This window comes from Neophocaena asiaeorientalis, unplaced genomic scaffold (assembly GCF_003031525.2).
Source record: "Neophocaena asiaeorientalis asiaeorientalis breed wild unplaced genomic scaffold, Neophocaena_asiaeorientalis_V1.1 scaffold547, whole genome shotgun sequence".
NCBI lineage: Eukaryota > Metazoa > Chordata > Mammalia > Artiodactyla > Phocoenidae > Neophocaena > Neophocaena asiaeorientalis.
The window spans coordinates 205715-229739 of NW_020185330.1; the positions used below are offsets into that span (position 1 = coordinate 205715).

General features: G+C 41.2%; 1 protein-coding gene across 1 annotated transcript in view; it reads right to left on the reverse strand.

The window, feature by feature from the left end:
- TRIM9 (tripartite motif containing 9) overlaps positions 1 to 13358 on the reverse strand; it is a 108696-nt gene extending 95338 nt beyond the window's left edge. The window contains exon 1 of the mRNA XM_024734755.1: positions 12369 to 13358. Coding sequence (XP_024590523.1) covers positions 12369 to 13190 — 822 coding nt within the window. The 5' untranslated portion in view covers positions 13191 to 13358. The remainder of the gene's footprint in view (positions 1 to 12368) is intronic.
- Between the last annotated feature and the right edge of the window lie 10667 nt (positions 13359 to 24025).

A 24025-nucleotide genomic window follows, 5' to 3' on the forward strand; every position in this document is an offset into this window, starting at 1 on the left:
GAATCTGTGTATATCTGACCTTCTGAGCATTTGTTCCTTACAAAATCAAAAAGCCTGTCATGAAGACCTGCCTTAGGTAGAAACTGTTTAATCCCCCACGTTCACATTTACTTCTCTCTGCAACTGGCTTTGTTCAGAGACTAGATAATGTCTTAGACTGATATACAACACAGGTCAGAGCAGCACGGCCCTCTCGCAGGCTCTTCCTGGAGCGTGGCAGGGAGTGATAAGTGCTTGGTGTCAAACAGTTGCTTCTTAACATGCAAGCTGCAAGGAAAGTAAGAGTAAAGAGAGGATAAAGAAAAATCTCAGTCAGCTTCAATGAATAAATCAGCAGTAGATGAGGATGAACCATCTATGTGTACTGGCTAACGACAGAAGGTAGTTATTCCCATACCAAAGCACAAGGTTCAGCATTCTACTTCCCAAGCTAATTTTTTAAGGAACAGTTTCTTCTTTGATCAGAGCTATTAGGATAAAATGTGCAGTTCTGGTTCTATGCAAGGCTTATGAAAAACCTTTTTATTTGGTTGTGCTTTAATCCATTCTTAAACAATAGGCTTTTCCAGGTCACATATTCCTTTCTATATTTATGGTAAAAGGCAGGTTAGGTCTTTTCCTGAACAGGAATACACATAATTTTTTTTAACCATCTTGGCAAAAGGTGCAAGAAAAAACTGAAAGTAAACAGAATTAATAACTGCTTACAGGTTTGAATGCATTTTGATGTTTTCCAGGATAGACTTATAAATGTTTTAGATTTACAGAAATATACTTAAAATGCCAAAATATCTACTTGTTCTTTTATATCATTTCTGCCTATAAATTTTAAGATGATTATTTTGTTAGAAGAGCACAATGAACCCCCTGGCTGAGCTGATAGAACCTTACTGCCTATCTGTCGCTTGCTTGGTTCTGACAAGGCCGAGGTATCCAGCACACTTCCAATGATCTGGTCTATGGAACACTCAACGTACTTGTCTCTCCCTTCCCTCTACCCCCTATTTTGCTCTTTAAATTTATTTTGTCACAAGGGGACTTAGGAGACAAATGACTTTTAATTTCTCACTAATTTTCATACACGAGAACTAAAAGATCTCAGTTATGTCTTTGAATTTGTAAGAACAGAAAACTGTGCTTTGCAGTCATATGTTTCCTGGGATTATCAGAAGGTAGGACAGAAAAGCAGTTCGACACAGGAGCTCTGGAGTCAGCCTGGATTCAAACTCTGGCTCTGCCTCTTACAACCGGTAGGACTTTATAACCTTTAAAGTCCCAGTGCCTCAGTTTTCTCAGAGGAAAATATGTGAATTCTGGAGATTAAATGAGAAAGTGGCTAGAAAGGGCTTAGAACAGTGCCTTGCATGTAGTAAGTGCTCAATACATCTTTTTTAAAGAGAATAATTTATTTATTTATTATTTATTTTATTTTAGGCTGCATTGGGTCTTAGCTGCGGCACGCGGGCTCTTCATTGCGGCGTGCAGGCTTCTCTCTAGTTGTGGCCTGCAGGTTTTCTCTCTCTAGTTGTGGCACGCAGGTTCCAGAGCACGTGGGCTCTGTAGTTTGCGGCACACAGGCTCTCTAGTTGAGGCGCAAGACCTCAGTAGTTGTGGCACGTGGGCTTAGTTGCCCCGCGGCATGTGGGATCTTAGCTCCCTGACCAGGGATCGAACCCATGTCCCCTGCATTGTAAGGCGGACTCTTTACCACGGGACCACCGGGGAAGTCCCAGTGTTCAGTACATTTTTAACAAAAAGTGTGAAATACAGGTTTTCAAGTCTAATTATTACAGTCAGGCTCGTATGAGAAACAAAATATTAGGATATGTTGCTAATCATTAATCTTTTTCGTACTGATTCTTTTTTTTTAAACAAACCTTTTTAAAACATCTTCTGAGTGCAGAAATGGGGGAAAACAGAGATATATAAGAAAAGTCTATGACTTTGAGTTATCAGGGTCCAATGGGAGATTCTAAAATATGCCATTATAATACAGTGGGAGGATGTTCAGTGTTAGAACACAAAGATGGGAACTCTGCGGGGGTTGGTGGGTGGGCCGCACAGAAGGTAGAACAGAGTTTGGGACCACACTGTGGACGGGCAGGGCACTGAAATGACCGGTTCTGTTCCAGACATGCAGGTACAAGTGGGAGTTGAAGCCATGGGGTAGATGAGTCTCTAGAGACAGGTGTGTTGAGAACAGAAAAGTCAGTGATGTTTCTTTATTCATGACTAGAAATTCAAGATGAGTTTTCTTGCTCTTTCAGCTTAAAATCAATCAGTCAAAATGAAGAAAACTCTTTCTACAGTTAAGGAAAAAAAGTGTCTGTAATTAAACCCAGCTGGGGTGGGAGTTCTGCTGGTGCAGGAGAGGCTCTGCTGGAACACAGAGCTGCACCCAGGTTCCCGGTGGGCATGCTGCTCTGGGGCAAGGCTATTGAGGCTGGCTCCTGTGAGCTGGGCCTGGCAAGCTTAGTGGGGTGATTTGAAGGTCTAGTCTAAGAAAATGATGGAGGGAGTCCTGGTGGACCGGGAGAGGGCTGGTGGGGAAGCTGGAAGGCCATGAAGGTCAAGAAGGAAGAGGTAACTTAGACAGGCAGGTGGGACTATGGCTGTATCTGCAACATAAACCAGAAAAGTTAAAAAGATGGCAAAGTCTGGGCCAAACAGAAGTGAAATGAAAATTTCCCTGACAATGATGTCAAGTGCCTTCTGTGCATTCCGCTTGGGTTTTTCCTAGTAATCTTACTCTGAGATAGTTCTCAGTTTAAGACAGGGGCCCAGTTTCAGGTTAGGGATAAAACTGCTGTGAGAACACCCCAGGACAGTGGTTTTTGGCTTTGAGATGTTTTAGGGGATGAATTAGACATGCTGTTGACAAAACCTAGATGGTCTCTGATAATCTAGGTTCTCTGCTGGTGGCCATTTTATAGTAACTCCTTTTCCAAGGTTAAAAATTGATCCTGAATGTCAATATGAAAATATTAGAAAGGCTGGGATGTAACAGGCAAAGTACTACTCTTAACTTTCACACATTGTTCTGCTCTGTTGTTACAAGAGCAGCACCAGTTTTGACCTTTCAATATTGTCCTTTTGGGCTTCCCTGGTGGAGCAGTGGTTGAGAGTCCGCCTGCCGATGCAGGGGACATGGGTTCGTGCCCCGGTCTGGGAAGATGCCACATACCGCTGGGAGCGGCTGGGCCTGTGAGCCATGGCCGCTGAGCCTGCGTGTCCGGAGCCTGTGCTCTGCAACGGGCGAGGCCACAACAGTGAGAGGCCCGCGTAGCGCAAAAAAAAAAAAAAAAATTGTCCTTTTTTGCTTTATAGAATGTTTAAAACAATCTATTTCTATCACAATTTAATGAAAAACTCAATCGAGCCAGTCATTGGGCATCATGTATACAAAGTGTAAAAGTAGTCAGAAGTAGATCAAAGCAGTTATTTTTAATTATATTACATTAGTATTACTGATGTCCAAAATCATTTTTTAGTTATTTATAATAGAAAGAGAAGCAACATATATTAAATATATGTACATACATACTACAAAATTTATATAATTGCTTTACCTCTTTGTCTTTGACTTTAATATTTAAGGAATAATATAAATTTAACTTTTAATATTTTAGATTTAACATAAGATTTAAGGATAGGCTAATTAGGGACATTTATCCACAGGGTGGAGTTTTAGAGTAGTCTACTCTGCACACACAAGAAATTAAGAACACTGACCTCCTTACTGACTTATTGGCTAGTCATTGCCTAGAATGATGTCTCCCAAACTTGTGTGGAAGCAAAGAGAGCTTCTACAACCTAAGTGTCCATCCACAGATGAATGGATAAAGAAAATGTGGGTGTATATATATATATATATATATATACACACACACACACACACCTACACACATACATGCAATGGAATATTATTCAGTCATTAAAAAGAAGGAAATCCTGCCATTTGTGGCAATATGGATGGACCTCAAAGGTATTATGCTAAGTAAAGTAAGTCAGACAGAGAAAGACAAATACTGTATGTTCTCACTTCAGAAGCTGGGGGTGGGGTGGGGGTGGGGGGAAGTGGAGAGATGTTGGCTAAAGGGTACAAATGTCCAGCTATAGGATAAACGTTATGGGGATTTAACGTACAGCATGGTGACTATAATTCAAAATGCTGTATTATATACTTGAAAGTTAAAAAAAGAATGATAATTATGCGAGGGGATGGACGTGTTAACTAATCTTACTGTGGTAATCATTTTACAGCATATACATGTATCAAATCATCATGTTGTACACCTTACATTTATATATACATCAATAACGTCTCAATAAAGCTGAAAAAAAAGGAAACGAACAAACAGAAAAGAGTTTCCAAAGTCAAATAAGTTTGGAAAATTCTAGGTTGAACCAAGCAGGTTTCTTTGTTTCAGGATCGATCGGTATATGGATATAACAATGCAGAATGTGGATCACCAAGAGCATGTGTAGAGTAGAGAGTCTCAGACTTATTTAATTATGGAAACTTCGAGGGAATACACTTAAAAAAATTCCCACCTAGAGAATGGGTCAAAACAACATGCATGTCTTCAGAAGTTTCTTGCCTTTGAAAACAAAATTGATTTTGGGCAGAAGTTTGATTTCAGAACCTCCCTGTCCAGCCTGTTGGTCTTAACCATAACATCACCATATATGCCAAGAAATTTAGAATTGGTTAAAAAAAAAATCCCTGAGGCTTCTTTGTAAGCAATCTCTCAATAAGAATAGAGGAGACTAGCCAAAAACTAGTGAAGATTACACAGTGGTCAACGAGTAGACAGAGTTAGATTAAATATTATATAATTTCTGCTTCATTGAATCAAAACTGCTTTTTTTGTATTTATGGCATCAGAATGCAGCCTTCCAACTATAGTATTCTACAGATAACACTTAAAATGAATAAGAATTAGTATCTTCAGATACAAATGTTTATACATGTTAAATCTCAGTTGAAAGTGACAGAAAACCAATACAAACTAGCCAAAGAGAAAAAGGAGGGGGAGGTTTGCTGACTCACTTAACTGCAAAGGCAGGAGGGGGTAGAAAGGGGTTATGAAGGGTTCCAGGGACTCAACAGTGTTCTCAGAAGTCTCTGTTTCTTACCTCTGTAACTCTGGGGATTGCCTTACTTTCTTCTACTAATGGAAGAGGAAGAGTAAGAGTAAGAGTCAGGGACACAGACACCTCTGGCTTTTATTCTAGCTGCAACAAGCCCAGAGGAAAGCAATGCTCTTCTGTTCCTGATTCAGTATCTATAAACCTCAGAAGAGGACTCTGATTGGATTGGCTTTCTTCATGTGCTCATTTTTTGAATTAATCACTTTGGCCAGTGGGATAGGGTGTGACACTTGGTCAGGCCTATGTCACATGTCCTCCCACTTGGCCAGGTAAGGCAGAGCACTGGATTGGCAGCCCACCAGAATCACAAGGACTGAGCAGAGAAAGGAATGTGGTGGTGTGGGGAAGCACTTAACTAAGTAAGAAGAATACTGCCATTATGAGACCAAAACATAAACAACACAAAACACTAAACTCTATGGTTGCTATACACGCTTTTCTTCTAACAAATAGATGGAATTACTGAAATGAAACTATATGATTCCCCCTACTCCCAACCCAATCACATACTTTTCAAGAGGCACCTGAAGTTAGTGCAAAATTGTGTTTTGGCACCTTCTGTCCTCCTTCCTTCACTCATACACAAGCCAAGTGAGGGATCACTTTGCTCTTAGGTGGCCACATTTACCATAATATATAATAGCAGTAGGAATAACCACACAAGCTGCTTGGTGGTGGAGCATTACTGGGGAGAGGAAGCACTGAGCTATAGCTATCAGTGTTCTCTACCCTCTTCTGTCTTCTTTTTCTTCATCAACTCTGTTTCTCCACTTTTTTTTTTTTACGCGCAGGCTCAGGGGCCATGGCTCACGGGCCTAGCCACTCCGCGGCATGTGGAATCTTCCCGGACTGGGGCACGAACCCGTGTCCCCTGCATCAGCTGGTGGACTCTCAACCACTGCGCCACCAGGGAAGCCCCTGTTGCTCCACTTTTGAAGCATCTCAAGAAATTAGTGCTGTATTTAAAATGCAGAAGATCCAGGGAGAGCAAAAAGGCTTTCTTCTGCACTCAGAATGGTTTCCTCTTAGACTGTACAAGAGGCGCCGGTCAGTGCCTCCCTGTCCCTGCTGCTCACAAAGGCATTCTGCCCTGGGCTTTCCTCCAGCTGAACAGTGAAACCAGGAGCCAGGTTTGTATCAAGTGTCTGTTCATTAGGGCCAGGACTAGGGTGAGGGGAGTAAGGCACTCTCCTTGATGCAGAATTTAAAAGGGTGCCAAAAAACCTCAGTAGTCGACACTAATATTTTAATGGAATATTTTTAAAAATAAAAATGAATGCCCTAAAATACATGATGAACAGAAGAGCAAAATCTTAAACAAAGATAGGATCAATACTACTGATTTTCCCTTCAGACTCAGGCTCCAATATGGCTTTAGCATGGCACTGTTACTGATCAACATTTAAAATGTTGATATTCTGCTCATCATGGAGTTTTTGTATTCATCTTTGTTTTTTAAGACATTGCCTTACAATATTTTTTATCCTGATTACTGAGTTTTTGGTACCCCCTTATGTTTTTCACCCAAGGTGAGTGCCTCACTTGTCTCACCCAAGTCTTCTGCATACACCTCACTAAAGGGGTAGGCTTGTGACCTAGGCAGTCATCAGTAGACCCCTGACTCAAGTTGGGCCAATCACATTCTTTCTCTAAACTTCAAAATGTGGCCTAAGAGACACAGAGACAGTCGTTAGATGAGAGTGGATACTTGAACAGAAATGTCATGCTGCACTGGGGCTGGAGGAGTCATGTCAGGCCTCGTGCAGCCCAAGGAAGCCCATCCAGAGAGAGAAGCAGGCATGAGAGAGTTAGGCATACACCAGACTGTATTATTTGTTCAAAATATTCTCTGTCCTCCTCTACAAGGCTCTTCTCGGTGCCTTTCTCTGTTGGAAGAGTGAATTTCCTGTAGCACCGATGTCAGTCTTGGTCACATGGTTTGTTTTAGCCAATGGAATGTAAGCAGAAGAGACATGCAATGTCTGAGTGGAAACTTTAAGTGCTATTGAGTGGTTCTGCTCTACTCCCTTCTCTCTGCCCTAAGGTTGGTGTGTTCCAAACATGCTCTTTCAGCCTAAGTTCAAGAATAAGGAGGATGTGGAGAAGGGCCAGAGCTGACTTTCAGTGGGTATTATTGTAAGAAATTATATGATATTGTTGTAATTCATTGAGAATTTACAAAATTAATTTTTTAATTAAAAAATTATTTTTTTGTTTTTTAAAACAAAAAAATTGTTTGTTACTGCAGCATAACTTAGTCCAAGCTGACTGATACACAGAAGTGAATTTAATCTCTAGATTTCCAGTTCCAGTCTCCTTGTGAGTTGATCTTATTTCCCATGAAATCCTCTGAGATCCCCTAAGTGGGTTTCTGTTCCTTACTACCAACAATCTCTGATAAAACTGATAAAAAACAATATTATTTAGAACTATTTTTTTCTTAAACATTTATCATACAATAGGTTCTAGCCTCCTCTGTGCCAAGACTAAGTTATACGAATACACACACTTTGAAAGGTGCTTAGGTGAGAGAAGTACAATTTATTGTACTCATGGTAAGGATAATGTTTGCCTGTGCATTATATTTATTACTCAATGACAGATGGCTGTGACAGTTTTCTCTAATTTTATGAAAACTGTGAGTTGATCTGAAATTCCAGTTAATAGCATCTTTTCATGGTATATACAGGAAGAAAAATTTCTGCTGCTTCAAAAGTGATAATATCTTCAAAACTGAATCATATCAGTTATCATTTTAGCTTTGTAATTGAAAAACAAAATACCTTTGTTTAATATACAAATAAGGGCTTCCCTGGTGGCGCAGTGGTTGAGAGTCCGCCTGCTGATGCAGGGGACGCGGGTTCATGCCCCGGTCCGGGAAGATCCCACATGCCGCGGAGCGGCTAGGCCCGTGAGCCATGGCCACTGAGCCTGCGTGTCCAGAGCCTGTGCTCCGCAATGGGAGAGGCCACAACAGTGAGAGGCCTGCGTACCGCAAAAAAACAAAAAAACAAAAAAATCTTTGTGTGTGTCCTTGTTCCTTGGGGTTAATTCAACTGACTATTCTCCAAGGACGCATGAGGATCTGGCTCACTCTTTTAGGCCACCTTTAAGAGTAGCCTTTGTATGGCACCTTGTGCTCTGTAAGGAGCAAGCAAATTATCCCAAATTGGGGGATGAGATTTTTATGCAGTAACTGTTGACTAGTGAGACAGTAACTTCCGTTTTATGCAAAAACTTTCTATTTTGCCAACTGAAATTAGTAAGTTATAAACATCTAAATTACTTTTTCAAAATAGTTTCACAAATATAGTTTTAGGTGCTTTACATCCTGTGTGTAGGAAGCACAGAGAGGTTATAGACTTGCTTAAAATTACCAGCGAGTAAGTGGCAGCATCTGGTCTGGAACCCAGAACCTCATCTAGTTCTTTCTATTTCTGCCTCAGCACAAAGAGGAACAATTCATTCTTCTGAATTCAACATTCTCCTTAATACCTGTAAGAATATTTACAGTGCTCACAGAACGTTCTGATTATACTAAAAGTAAATTTTTAAGAAGTTAAAAACATGAACATATGTTACCTGTTACATTTACCATACAGACATCTAGATTATATTGTATTTACTGCTGATATATATTACATATAATATAATATATGTAATATATTATAATAATATATATAATAAAAATAACACATTTACTACACAAATTTTTGATGAGATGCCACCATACTACAAAGCAGGTATTTTTTCCAGAAGTCTTCGAAGGTGAAACCATAATAACTGATGATTTATTTTAAAATGTTTAACTTGCAAATCTTTGTTTAAAAAAAAGAAGGTAATAGAGAAATAACATTTGAGACAAGATTCAGAATGAATAGTCGTGTTTAGAGTACAAAGGAAAAGAAAATTCTTGCTCAACAGTACAAACACAAAGGAACGGTTACAAATGTATTACTGATTCAGTGATGGATAAAATACACCAAGAATTCAAGGATAATGTTAGATTTAGAAATATGAATTGCCAAAATTACAAAGTAATAATAATGTTTCCAATTGCCTATATGAAAATGTCTACAAAATCTTTTTTTGTGTGAGTAGCAACTCTTTATACCAACCCAAGTTTGATAAGGAATAGAGCAAGTGCTGATACTAAATAAAAAGTGTCACCAGATATTTGCCCTATAAGGCCACTTCCTGCATCATTTTTCATGGATTTTGAAGGCCATCTATATCTGAAACGTATTTAAATTTAGTCAATTGACAACTAATGAATTTCAACTAGTTGTTTTTAGTATCATTTAAAAGATAAACTTCAGCCATTTTGTCTTAAATGTGTAAGATGATGACTTTCTGAGGGAAACAGTTATTTACAGGGTTTTCTTTATCCCTGGAAATGACTAAATATTAATGAAAACTTTCAGGTCTGGTGATAACTTGTGTGGATAACTAACTGCCCAACTTTGGGAGAACTACTTAGTGTAATTCTTTGCTCTTCTATGTTTTGAAGGACATAGAAACTCTGGCCCATAAGCTTTTTGTGAGGATGGAAGATAAATAGACATAGGAGAAAATCGCACATTATCACATTACCTTATTAAGGAGTTAAGGTGGGGGAATAATGTTTGTTGTTCATCTAACAGATGATAAGTAAATGTTAAAATCTGTCATCCTTCTGCCTTATATTTATTGGCAGTTTAATAATCTTGATATTGACTGAACAAAAATATAACTATTTACTCTTTTGAAAAAATGTGCAAAAGATCAGAGAAGAAATGGTCTTTTTAAAAAATGAACCAATATTCCCTTCCTAGCCTACTTATGTCATGTCTGAAGGGCTTTACATTATTCTTTTTTAGCAGACATCCAAATTTCAACCCTGTCCACACCACAGTGTCTACTCACAATGTCCATTACCGATAAAACAAATGGTTTAACATTTCAAATCTACATGGGGCTTGGCGGAGATTTAAAGGCTGCCTTTGGTCTTAATGGATAAAGTATAGGCTCTTCTTCATAGAAGAATAATGCAGTGGTTTGACCATCCTAATTAGCATGTGCCTCTAAGTTCTTTTTCCAGACAGGTGATTAGTTTCTTAGTTCCAAGGAGAGTTTTGTAGGGCAATTTAACATAGGCTATAGTTAGCAGTTTAAGAGTGAAATCATAATATGAAGAAAAAATTGGCCATGAACTAAAGTTCTGAAAACTTTCAAAATTAAACATCATTTAAACAAATTGAAGTGTTTAAAAAATAGTGGCATGTACCTAGGAGGGGAGCTCAAATTTGTGCTGAATTAAGTCTCTCCATCAGTACTAATACAGTTTAATAGACTATATGTGAGAGCATAAATGACTGTAAACATGGATCCCATTCAGTATTGAGTTGAGCTCCCAGATGGCTGAATATGGTGATGTTTTATTTTATTTTATTTTTTCTTGCTGCAAATAAAATATCAATGTTCTCCTCCTTAACCCCAAGGCCTCTCTCAACGGCTAGCCTTTCTAGTCTCCAAGGAATGCCAGGAAACCCTGAGTGGGGCAGAGCTGATGCCTGAACACCATCTCTACTGCCCTGCCTCATCCTGGGGCTTGCAACGCAATGATGTGAAGAAAACCTCCCTACAAGAGTCCTGAACCCCTGCCTTGCCCTTTGCACACCCAACTAAGTCGATTATTTAAAAAGTAAAAGTCCAATTCATGTACATCTCCTCAAGAGTGGTTCCCTTCCTTCTAAGCAGTGTGGGCAATAACATTATAAAGATCTCTTTCCTCACGAAGCTTATTTTGTTTGTGTATGTTGTGCGGGAGGGCAATAGATAAATACAAAAGTAACATGATAGTTAAAATGTATAGCATCCCAGTTAGTGGTAAGTACTACTGAGGAAAATAAAGCGGGGAGGGAACCAAGGGGTTCAGAAAGGTCTCACTGCAAGGGTGACATCTGAATAATGATCTGAAGGAGGCAAGAGAGTGAACTGTTGAGATGCAGGCTGAAGGAACATCAAATGCAAAGGCCCCGGGTTCAGAAGGGGCCTGGTGTTGGTGGAGGAACAGCAAGAGGGACTGCGTGGCTGAAGCAGAGGGAATGGGAGGAAATGAGGGCGATGAGGCCAAGTGGGAACAGGTCATGTGAGGTCCTGGTGGACTACCCTAAGGACCATCTAAGAAACGCGGGGGGCAGTTGGAGGATTTTGAACAGAGGAGTGGCATCACCTAACAAGTCGTTAAAGGCCCTGTTCCGGAGGCTAGCTTTGGCGGAGGTACTATCAAATGACATCAGAAAGATAAATTTGGTAACAGGTGTCCCCAAATTTTCACAGACAACTACTGACTGTGAGGAAAAGGGTTGGACTCTGGACAAATAGGTGTGTGGGTGATCGATAGGAGGGGGTTACACTGGGAGACTGGGAGATGCACCTGCCTAGCTTTCAGGCCGCGAACGCGCAGAAACCTCCAGTCCTGCTACTCCAGCCCAGATCCCCTCCGCGAGGGTCAGGGCCGCAGCCTTCAGGCCGTGTTGCCATGGCGACTACAGGATTTTTTTTTTTTTTTCTTTCTTTCTTTTTTTTCTCCACCCCACTCCACATTCGCACACCTCTGTGCGCAAAGCACCCGGACCCGCATCCTTACTGCGCTGCCGCTGGGCTTGGGCCAGCGCCGACTTATCAGCATTCAGCTCGCGGCGTGTTCCCCGCCCCCTCTGAGAATCCAGGCTCCAGCCTATCCAGCAGCTCCAGCACCCAGCGGTCCGCGCCGCCCAGCCGCGCCCACCTCCTCCCCGGGGACCACGGCCGGAGCCCCACAACCGGCTCTGCCCTGGAGCTTCCCTGGCGGCCCTGAGCACAGTCGCGGATGGGCCCAGCTACTCATCGCCTTCCCGCACGCTGGTGGCCGCCGAGAGCTGCACGTCCGCGGCGGGGAGGGGGCGCCCTAAGCCTGGCTCGCAGGCAGCGTGCACCGGGAGACCCGCTCTACGCATCCCCGAAACAACTCTCTGGAGAGGTTCAACTCTCTGGAGAGGTTCAACTCCCCTGTGCGCCGTTTACGGTCCCCTGCGCTTCCTGCAATGCACCAGACGGGGGAAGCAGATATTGGAGGCACCTGCATTGCGCCCCAGTTGGGAGGCTCTGTGCGTAGAAGAGGGGGACCGTCTCCTGCAAAACCGGAGGATCGGAGGCGCGGGGAGTTAGGGGTGGGTTTTCTTAGGACTCACCTTGTGCAGTTTCCACATGGCTCCCAGAGCCTTGACTTCGTGGCTGGAGTGTTTGCCCTCCTCCAAGCACTGGTAGCACACGGGCATCTTGCACTGCACGCAGTACATGCTGTGGTTCTCCAGCTCGTGGTCTGTGCAGGTGGAGACCTTTCTCGGGCTCAGCCGCCGGCTCACGCGGCCCTGGGCCGGGGGCACCAGGCGGTGCTTGGCTAGGGGCCCCCGGGGCGGGTGGCAGCGCAGGCGGCACGGATCACAGTAGAAGACATCGCACTGTTCGCACATGACGGTGGCCTCCTTGGGTGCCTTCTCGCAAAGCTGGCACTTAAGGGCCGCCGCTTTGCTCTGCTGGTAGCGGTCAATTACCCCTTCCAGGACGCGGTTCTTGGGGAAGCCGCGGAGCCCCCGGTCATCCAGGATGAGGCTGCGGTGGCACTGGGGGCAGGTGATACAGGAGTTGCGGGGCACCGGGGCCAAGGCCGGTGACAGGTGTGTGGCCGGTGGCGGCATAGCCGGGGGGAACACACGTACGCCGTTGGGGGACTTCTGGCACGGGGTAGTGGGGGCGCTGGCGAACCCCCCGTAGGAGCCATAGCCGCTGTCCGCCTCGCTGTACAGGCTCATCTTGTCAAGGTCCAGATAATCATAGTCGGAGACCCCGGAGCCCGAGGCCCGTCGGCTCTGGGGCGACTCCGACTCCGGGGTCTGCACCAGGATGTTGCGGGCGCACGCCTGACATATATTGTGAGAGCAAGGCAGGATGATGGGCTCCCGATAGAAGGAGCCGCACACGGGGCATTTTAACTCTTCTTCCATCTCTTCCATGGGGACCTGGCTGGGAGCGAAGCAGCGGCGGCTGCAACTGGATCCTGAACTGACGAGGTGGCCGGCCGGCCTGTCGTGTCCAGCACCTTGGCCAGCAGCGGCGGTGGTGGCGTTGGCAGTGGCGCCTTCCCGCGTCGCTTAGGCGCCGACTCCCCGTGAGGCGCTCTCTCTGTGAGCCACCGAACCGCGGCGCCGAGCGCCAACCCGGGACCGCCCCCTCCTGCCCCTCTAGTCCCGCCCCAGCCTGTAAGCAGCGGCTTATTGGACGGCGGGCGAGAGAGCAAAGCTCTCATTGGCCACACGCCCCGTCCTTCTCCTCTCCTCCGCAGGCCACGGGGGGTTTGGTGGAGGATTCTGAGGATGAGGGGAGTCTTCGTTTCGGGCTGCATAATCTCGGGAGGGGGCCGGCGTGCGGAGGCGAGGGGACCGGGAAGGAGGGATTAGGCGGGATGACTCATCCCTCGCCCCGCTTCCTTCCGACCTCCGGCTCAGTCGCCCAAGAGCGGAGCGTGAGAAACCCCTCCGCGCTGCGAGGGGGCTGGTAGAGGGGCTGGTGCCTGTCGCCGAAGTCTGCGTTTGGCTTGCAGCTGTAGTCTCCGCGCCGATCTCCGCTCGCCAGTGCTGCGCCGCGCGGGAGACCCCACCTTCTTCCGCTGCTGGCGCCTCACCCAGGCCTAGGTTTCTGTACCCGAGCCGGGCCATTCTCCCGCTCAGGAACTCGCGAAAGCCGGCCCCTGCGCTCCTGCATCCCGGGGGTCTGACGGCGCAGGCCTGGCAACAGGCTTCTTGCTTCTTTTTCTCCCTGTTCCTGGTGTCTAAAAGGGGATTGACAGTATCGATTTCCTAGTGTTGCTGTGAGATTTAAACTACGCGACCCACGTAAAGGCTCAATATATTAGTTAAAATCTATGCCCCCTTCATTTCACGCTTTCAATTCAGGCTTGGCCCAGAGGCTTCTTACCTTGCGGTGTGAACGTGTCTCTATATCCCCTCTTCATGTAAAAGAGCTTCTGTCCCCTCTTCAGTCCTCCTCCCCCCAAAGCTGTCCTCTCACCGGAGCTCTCAGCACCTGGCTGAGCTTTCACAAGGCCAGTAGAACCTTTGGTTCAGTTGAGGCAGGAATGCGTTGCTTATTTCTGAGTGCCCATAGTTTAGTAAACTAGCTCTGTAGATGAATCACTGTGTCACTGTCGAGTCTCAGTGTGTGACTCCAAATAGCTTTATTCAATCTTATGTGGCCCGAGCATCTACCACAGCTTCCAGAATGATGGATTCTTTCTGTTTCTTCTAGTGAAGTGCGAGAGGTGATGGTGATGGTGGGGGCCTAGTTCTAGTGTTAGTCCTCATATATTAAGCTCCATTCTTCTCCCTCTCCCCAAACATCGCTGGAGATAATTGGTCCTGCCCCTTGCCTGCAGAACTGTTGATTTGATGATGGCGAACAAGAAAATCCAAAAAACAAAAAACTCATATTTATGTTAAGTGACTTAGTGATATTCTGAGGTAATAACTTATCTGAAGTTGCACATGGCTGTTTTGCTGAGTGTTTCATGAAGTAAATGACAAAATTTCTTTCCAAGTTTTAACAAATCTTCTAATTTTCCGCCTTCCAAAAAAGAGATAACTTGATTATATGCAGCTCACTTAAATCACTCTACTGTGCAGAAAAAAAAAAAGGACTTTTTATAACCCTGCCCTTGGAGAAATAGTCCATAAACTAGGTTATCTGGTTATCTTTCCCACCTTCAACTGCAGTAAAAACAGCACGTGATCATTATTTGGGGAAAAATTTTTCATTGTTTTTTAAGTTATGTTAATTACAAATGCTATGTGATATTAAAAAAAATATATATTGGAGTATAGTTGATTTCTATGTGATTTATTTTTAACCTAGCTTTTAACTAGTTGAGTCCAGAGCATCCAAAGGCATATGTACTCTGTTTATAAACATTGAACTTCTTCGAGGTTGGAACATTATCTATTTGCAGGATACATCTAATTTATAGGTCCCAAGATAATTTGCTAATAACAAGTAGTTAATAATTAATAAATAGTTAGAAAGGAGCGTCAGTACCACTCATAATTTACAATCCTTCAAATGACTTTTATATGCATTTGGCTGATTGTAGTAGCCTTGAGCCAGTGCTTTGGACATTTCAAGGTGTGCAGCTGTTACTCTTTTTATGAGTTTGAACTTTGCTTATCACAGTATAACATCTGCTATGGATTGAAAGTGTCGCCCCAAAATTCCTATCTTGAAATCCTAACTCCCAAGGTGATGGTATCAGGAGGTGTGGCCCTTGGCAGAGCCTTCATGAATGGGATTAGTGCTCTTATAAAAGCAGCCCAAGAAATCTCCCTTGCCCCCTCCATCATGTGAGGTTACCATGAGAAGACCACCATTGTGAGGATCTTCACCAGTTACCAAATTTGCCAACACCTTGACCTTGTACTTCCCAGTCTCTAGACCTGTGACAGATATATATGAAATCCATGAAATATGAAATATATTGAGATGATTTGTTAAATCTATTTGGTCAGGATTAGCTAAATCAAACAGGAGATTTAAATGAGTATCATTTGTTTAGTGTTCACACTGTTCCAGGACATAAGTTAATTTATTTACATGCATACCTAGTTCAATCTCTGTAATAATAAGAAGAGATGAGTATAATTATCCCCATTTTAAAGATGAGTAAACTGAGGATAAGCAAAGTTCTGAAGGTCAAATATTGGTGAGGCTGGGACTTCTTTCTTTCTTTGTTCATTCATTCATTCAGCAACTGCTGAGCTCTACTCTCTGTCAGGCTTTGTGTGTGATAAATACCCCAAATGATCTTTTTTTTTTTTAAACATCTTTATTGGAGTATAATTGCTTTACAATGGTGTGTTAGTTTCTGCTTTATAAGAAAGTGAATCAGTTATACATATACATATGTTCCCATATCTCTTCCCTCTTGCGTCTCCCTCCCTCCCACCCTCCCTATCCCACCCCTACAGGTGGTCACAAAGCACCGAGCTGATCTCCCTGTGCTATGTGGCTGCTTCCCACTAGCTACCTATTTTACGTTTGGTAGTGTATATATGTCCATGCCACTCTCTCACTTTGTCACAGCTTACACTTCCCCCTCCCCATATCCTCAAGTCCATGCTCTAGTAGGTCTGTGTCTTTATTCCTGTCTTACCCCTAGGTTCTTCATGATATTTTTTTTTTCTTAGATTCCATATATATGTGTTAGCATACGGTATTTGTTTTTCTCCTTCTGACTTACTTCACTCTGTATGACAGACTCTAGGTCTATCCACCTTACTACAAATAACTCAATTTCGTTTCTTTTTATGTCTGAATAATATTCCATTGTATATATGTGCCACATCTTCTTTATCCATTCATCTATTGATGGACACTTAGGTTGCTTCCATGTCCTGGCTATTGTAAATAGAGCTGCAATGAACATTTTGGTACATGACTCTTTTTGAATTATGGTTTTCTCAGGGTATATGCCCAGTAGTGGGATTGCTGGGTCATATGGTAGTTCTATTTGTAGTTTTTTTTTTTTTTTTTGCGGTACATAGGCCCCTCACTGCTGTGGCCTCTTCCCTCGCGGAGCACAGGCTCTGGATGGGCAGGCTCAGCGGCCATGGCTCATGGGCCCAGTTGCTCCGCGGCATGTGGGATCTTCCCGGACCGGGGTACGAACCCATGTCCCCTGCGTCGGCAGGTGGACTCTCAACCACTGCGCCACCAGGGAAGCCCTATTTGTAGTTTTTTAAGGAACCTCCATACTGTTCTCCATAGTGGCTGTATCAATTTACATTCCCACCAAGAGTGCAAGAGTGTTCCCTTTTGTACACACCCTCTCCAGCATTTATTGTTTCTAGATTTTTTGATGATGGCCATACTGACCAGTGTGAGATGATATCTCATTGTAGTTTTGATTTGCATTTCTCTAATGATTAATGATGTTGAGCATCATTTCATGTGTTTGTTGGCAATCTGTATATCTTCTTTGGAGAAATGTCTATTTAGGTCTTCTGCCTATTTTTGGATTGGGTTGTTTGTTTTTGTGTTATTGAGCTGCATGAGCTGCTTGTAAACCAAATGATCTTTTTTTAACTTCTATGCTTATTCTGCTTACCTTCTCTGATAGTTTAACATTTTCTTGAATTTGTTTCTCTAAAATATTTTATATTTTCCCCTCATGTTGCAGTATTTGGCAATATGTACTTTACAACCCTCCAATGAGTTGTATTTAAAGGAAATAAAAATCTGAATGTAGTTGATACTATAGAAATACTATAGGGACTATCTTCTCTCTTCCAGCTGGTGATCAGCCCATGCCCTGAAGCATGAGGATTGACAGCCCTGTAATTTTATCATTCCTGGAGTGACTGCAGATGTTTTCATTTGTGTAAAGTGCCTCTGAAACTTACTATTCACCCAAATGATGTTCTTTAGCAACAAGTTGAGCAAACTTAAAATGTACTAGCAGCTTTTCCATTTTTTTTAAAGACAAGTGTTTTCCAATGAAAAATTTAGGTGCTTTCCTATTTACTTTTGACTACAGTGCTTGATTATTAACATAACTGTCTCTGATTCTAAAGAATGAACACTCAGAGGAGAAAAAATTCTCTCTCTTCCCCACACCTTCTCTTCTAGTGCCATCAATCCTTAGGTACAGGGGGAAAAAAATCAATGAAAGGAGCTGATTAAAGGCTCTGGCACTTTAAGATTCTCTGAAAAATAGATAAACATATTCTGTATTTATTTTGTGATTAAGGATATTGCTGAATGTGGTTTGTAAAAATTGCATTATTTGAAAGTAATGGAGGTGATGTTCTATTTCAAAAGAAATTTGAGGAAACTTTTTAATGGGGTAACTTAACCCATTAGTATTTAATTTTAAACTTGTAATGTTTGTGCCATCCTTTAATAACTTACATATTTATTTATTGTTAATATTCTTTTTTCTTTTTAATTATGCAATAATTACAGTAAATTAAGAGTGTTTTGCCCATTTAGTACTACTGGAACATGACCTTATTCAAATTCTGTTTCTAACTATGAGTAATATGAGACTAGTACTTTGGAAAGGGTAGACAGGAGAATCTGGGAAGATGGAAATTTAATGAATCTTATATTAAGGTAAAACAGCTGGAGAATAAATCCAGGAGACCCAACTTGTGAATAATAGGAATCCTAGAAAGAGGAAAAGGCACAGATGGAGGAAAGATCACAACTGAAAAAAATAATTTTCCTGATATAAGATTACAGATTGAAAGGATTTTAGAATTATACGTGACATTGATTTAAAAAAAAGACTCAAGCACATACAGATACAATTCTTGAACTCCAAGGAAAAAAGAACATCTACAAGCTCTCAGACAGAAACAACTTAATTATAAAAAGAAAAGAATCAGATTGGCATTGGATTTCTATTTTGCAGCCCTGAAGGCACGAAGAATGTGAAATAAATTCTACAGCCTACTAGAAGTAAAAGAAGATGTCTAAGTATTTTATAGCCAGCCAAGAGATCACTTGATTGTCAGGTTAAAAAAAGATTTTGCAAGAATTTAGAGAATACAGCGCTCACATATTCCATCTAGGAAAAATACTTGAGAAGGATTTTAAACTAAATAACAAATGAATCTTAGAGTCCACAAGATGCGTAAGGAGCTGATGGGAAAGTAAAAGTATTCTGAGGACCTCAGAATTGGGGAGAGAGAAAAAATGTGAAAGGATAGGTGAGAAATAGAATATTTTTGTTGGAGGGATTACTTATTATCTTTTCTTTGTCACTTAAGAGTAAATATATGCATGCATTATGAGGCCTGGGAAAGGAAATATAACTATTAATATAATGGAAAGTACAATATAACTCACAATTAACAAACCTGGGGGCAGTACTATGTGAAACTCAATGACAACAAATTTTAAAACTTAAAGAAATGGATATTTTCCTGGCAAAATGCTATATTAACTGAATTAATCCTTCAAAGTAGAAAGCTTAAATAGACCAACCTCCATAAAAGACATTTTAAAGGTTAAGTTTTGATTTATCATTAAAAAGGATAGCATGGTTGTACAGATGAGCTCTAGTTAACTTTTTAAGAACAAGTAATTTTAATGTTATTGAAATAACCTAAATTAAAGAAAAATATAGAGTGTTCCCTAGTCCACTTTATAAAGCCATCATAAGTTTAATAACACAATATAATAATATACTTAACAGAGAATGCAATAAATCAAAAACTATAGACCTAAACCACCTAAGTAATAGATGTAAAGATGCTAAGTAGGATATTAGCAAACAGATTTCAACGCTGTAGCAAAAGGTTAGGATCTTAGGATTTCCCCAGGAATCTTAGTACGGTTGAGTGTCAGGTAAACTATCAACACAAATTATTACATGAAAAATTAAAGGGGCAAAATTCCCTCTTTTGGCCATATGGGAATAATCCTCCTTCCATAAATGACTAAAAAGCAGGATTAACTATAGGAATCAACTATTGTCAGACACTAGATAACAGACAGTGTAGGATTATAATTCCTGAGAGAAGGCAGACAAAGAGGTGAGCCCTACCTTCAACCAGGCTTTCGACCAAATGGTAATTTCCAGACTGTGATACAGAGGAGGAATCCAAACAAGCCCACCAATCTCCCTGAGTTGAGGAGAAAGAGATTCAATTTTGGGGAGGTGAAGGAAGCTAGAATTGGGGAGAGGAAAGAATCAGACAGACAGTTTCAAGGAATCTGCACGTGGATTTGCTTGAGTGCTTGAACACAATGTGTGCATGTATAGGGTTACTCTCCACAAGAATGGGCAATAACAACTTCTGAGGAAAGAGCAATTATTGGATTTGTAATTTAAACAATTCTCAGAGCACACTTAGGACCAGGAATCGTTCATATTCTCTTTAGCCGGAATGAAGAGGAAGCACTGAATATACAAAAATACATTAGCAATGCACAATTAGCAACCGATATTAAAACTGTACCATTTATAACAGCATCAAAATTTCATGAATTTGAATTAACAAAATATGTATAAGATCTATACACTGACAAATACAAAATGTTTCAGAGAGAAATTAAAGCAACTTTAATAAATGGTGAGATATGCCATGTTCATAGATTGGTAAGACTCAATATTGTTTAGATGGCAATTTCCCCCCAATTGATTTATAGATTCAATGCAATTCCAATGAAAATTTTCAGAAGGCTGTGTTTGAGGGTAAGCAATTGACAAGCTGATTCCAAAATCTACTTGAAGATGCAAAGAAGCTTAAACAGCCAAAAGTATTTTGAAAAAGATCCAACTTGCAAGATTTATACTAACTGATTTTAAGACTTACTAAAAAGCTACAGTAATTAACCTGTTGTGTTAGTGGCTTAAGGATAGAAATATATATCAATGAAACAGAATAGAGTTTAGAAATAGACTCATATATCTATGGCCAATTAATGGTAAATAAAGATCCTAAGTAAGCTGTGTGGGAACATCTATTAAAGTTAAAAACAAACATCAATAAGGTTAAGAAGTTCAAAAAGCAAAGAAAAATGTTGGCTTAGCCTTTATACACTTTGTTCTAGGTTATTTCACTTTTTGTAACAAATGTGTTACAAGTGTGTTATAACTTGAAAATATCTAAAAAATAATTCTTACAAGAATTTTGAAATAATTTCTGAAGGAGTGTGACTACTGTTACTTGTAATTCCCTTTCTCCTATCTAATACTGTTACATGCCAGAATTAAAAAGCATCTCATGTTTCTGATCTGAAATTTCGGAATTCTACTTTACATATGCTGTTACAGTGTTAATCTGACAATATATCATGTATTCTATCCTGGTAGGAAACCAGAGCTAGTTTCTTCTTAAGCTTCCCAGTACAGTTCCCATGCCATTGCGCCTTAGAGTGTTCTCTGGAGCTGTCTTCCTGGTGAATTTCTCTACTTTCTACAAGTTTTCAAATACTTTTTCCCTGCCTTTAAGAAGCAGATAATTTGCTAGAAAAATTAACTTGTCAGCAGAATTCTTTTGCTGTAGGTGTTCAGTAAACATTGCCACAAGCTCTTCTCTGTTTAAGTCTCAAAGTCAGAAGTCATTCACAATTTCTTTTAAATTTAGTTGTTATTACTTTTGGTAATGCTGGGAGACCAATACAGGAGAATATAGGACATAGGAATATAGGAATTCTTCTCTTAGGATTTTGAATTTGGGAAACTGATTGGAGGTGCAAACCAGAAAGGTCATGAAGTGTACTAGAGGCCAAATTAGCCAGTACGGTTATATGGAAGCTAAAGTTTCAAGGAACATGTCTGGCGTGGCAGATGTTATCAGTGCTTAGCAATATCTTTTCCCTCCTGGGCGTATGTATGGGAGACTATGCAAACTTTTGTTGTTAGGCAAGACTTTGTGACCAGGTCTGGCCATAGAAATGTGTGCAGAAATGTGTGTTACTTCCAGACTGAGTTAATGAAAATCTCCTGCACAAAGTTATGGAAAATGTGTTGAGATTTTGTTGAACCATAGATCAAAGCTGTTTGGATCCCTGAATCTGCACATAGAAAGCAGCTATCAGAATTGGTGATTCACTGCCTGAAGAACAACTGAGGAAAATTAGCTTTTGCGTGTTAAGCCAGAGATGTGAGGGTTCTGTGTTACTGTAACACAGCACAGCCTAACCTGACTAATATAGTAGTAAAGAGAGATAAATGGAAGAGATAGGCAGAGACAAGTCATGAGTATAGCCCTTAAAAGAGACAAAGTAGCTATATTGCTTCTTACCTGTTTATTTGTTATAGTTCCCATTAGACCTGGCATTACTTTGGTTTCTGTACTGGTATGTCACAAATTTATTGGTATCTTTACAATAAATTTAACTTTTCTTGGTTAGCTGAAGTGTGCTCTCTTTCCTTCCAATCAAAAGACCAAAATCAAACTATTCAGTTAGTCACATTTTAATCACTTAGATATTGAGATCTGCATTGTCGTAGATGCTGTTGGCGCTCTGTCCACTTTTCTTTAGCATGTACCTCTTCATGCCAAAGGCCACTTAGTGCAAAAAACTGTGAGTTTTTGAGGGATTTTTCTAGCCAAGGAGCATGCTCAGCCAAGACACAGGGGAAGCCTAGAGAATTAATGCCCCTGGAAACAGCCCCAACAAGTGATGCTGGGTAGGTGAGGGGTTGGTGGATAAATAACTAGGTTCCTAACATCTCTTGGTTGAGATAATTTTGAGACTTTTTCCACATTGCCTCCCAGAGTTCCCCAGTAGGATCAGCTCAAGTTGCCCAAAGTGGCTTAATAACTCACCCTTTACTGGCTGCCTTCTTGTCTTTTCTTATTTCAATTCCTTAACAGTGTTCCTTAGGATCATCCCCCAAATAAAATACTTGCACTTAAATTCATGTCTCCAGATGTGCTTCCAAACCAAAATAACCATTTTGTGTGCATAAGAAGGCAATGAAGAGAATCTTCATCTCATGAAATGGTCATATTTTCCCCCATTTTTTGTGATGTTTGACCCATTCTGCCTTTTATACTACCTAATTTCAACTCCAGAATCTTAAGTTCGTTCCTTTTTAGTTTCCATCCTTTGTTTATGATTCATTTTTTTCATGCATCATTTTCCTGATTTCACTTAGTGGTTTGTTTGTGTTCTATACACATTGAACTTAAGACACCAATTTTGAATTCTTTGTCAGGTAATTCATAGACATCTGTTTTTTCAGGGTCAATTTCTGGAGATTTACTTTTGTTCCTTTGATTGGGCCATCTTTCCTTGTTTCTTTGTATGCCTTGTAATTTTTTTCCTCTGAGAGTGGGATATTGAAAAAATAGCCACCTCTTCCAGTCTTTATGGAACAGTTTTGTACAAGGGAAGACCTTCACCAATCAGACAGGCCAGAGATTCTGGGGACCTCTCAAGCCTTTCCTGGGAACCCATCTTCTGCGGGCTTATGCAGATAATTTCCCAATCAGAGAGATTTGCTGGCTTACTTTTTAGGAGCTTGTTATCTCATGCTTTCTGTTTGTGGTACTGCAGGTTCTTTGGTGCTGCAACAAGTCCCAGAGTTCTCTTTTGTTCTCCATGACCCCCAGGCATTCAAAATATCAGGAAGACAGAAGTCAGTCCCTTGGGGAGCCCCTGAGAAGCCAGAATGTTGAATGCACATTCCAAGCTTCTCTTTCCCTCTCAAGGGAGAAGCCACGAGTTGGGTGATCTCTCCCTATTGTGCCAAGCTGTGCCAGCTGAGGTGAGGTGCAAATGCAGACAGAATGCAATGGCTTTCCTTACTCATTTCAGCGCAGCTGTTCTTGGCTTTGCACTCACCTGGCGTTCTGCAACATCTTGACTCGTTTCTGAAGTTCTTGTGAATGCATTTTGGTCTATATATTGTTGAGTCAGTGTCTCTGTGTGGGAACGAGGGCTGCAGCTTCCTATTCTGTTATCTTTCTGACATCATTCTATTTCTTTTTAAACACCTTTATTGGAGTATAATTGCTTTACATTGTTGTGTTAGTTTCTGCGGTATAACAAAGTGAATCACCTATGCATATACTTATATCCCCATATCCCCTCCCTCTTGCGTCTCCCTCCATATATATGTGCCACATCTTCTTTATCCATTCATCTGTTGATGGAAACTTAGGTTTCTTCCATGTCCTGGCTACTGTAAATAGTGTTGCACTGAACATTGTGGCACATGACTCTTTTTGAATTATGGTTTTCTCAGGGTATATGCCCAGTAGTGGGATTGCTGGGTCATATGTTAGTTCTATTTTTAGTTTTTTAAGGAACCTCCATACTGTTCTCCATAGTGGCTGTA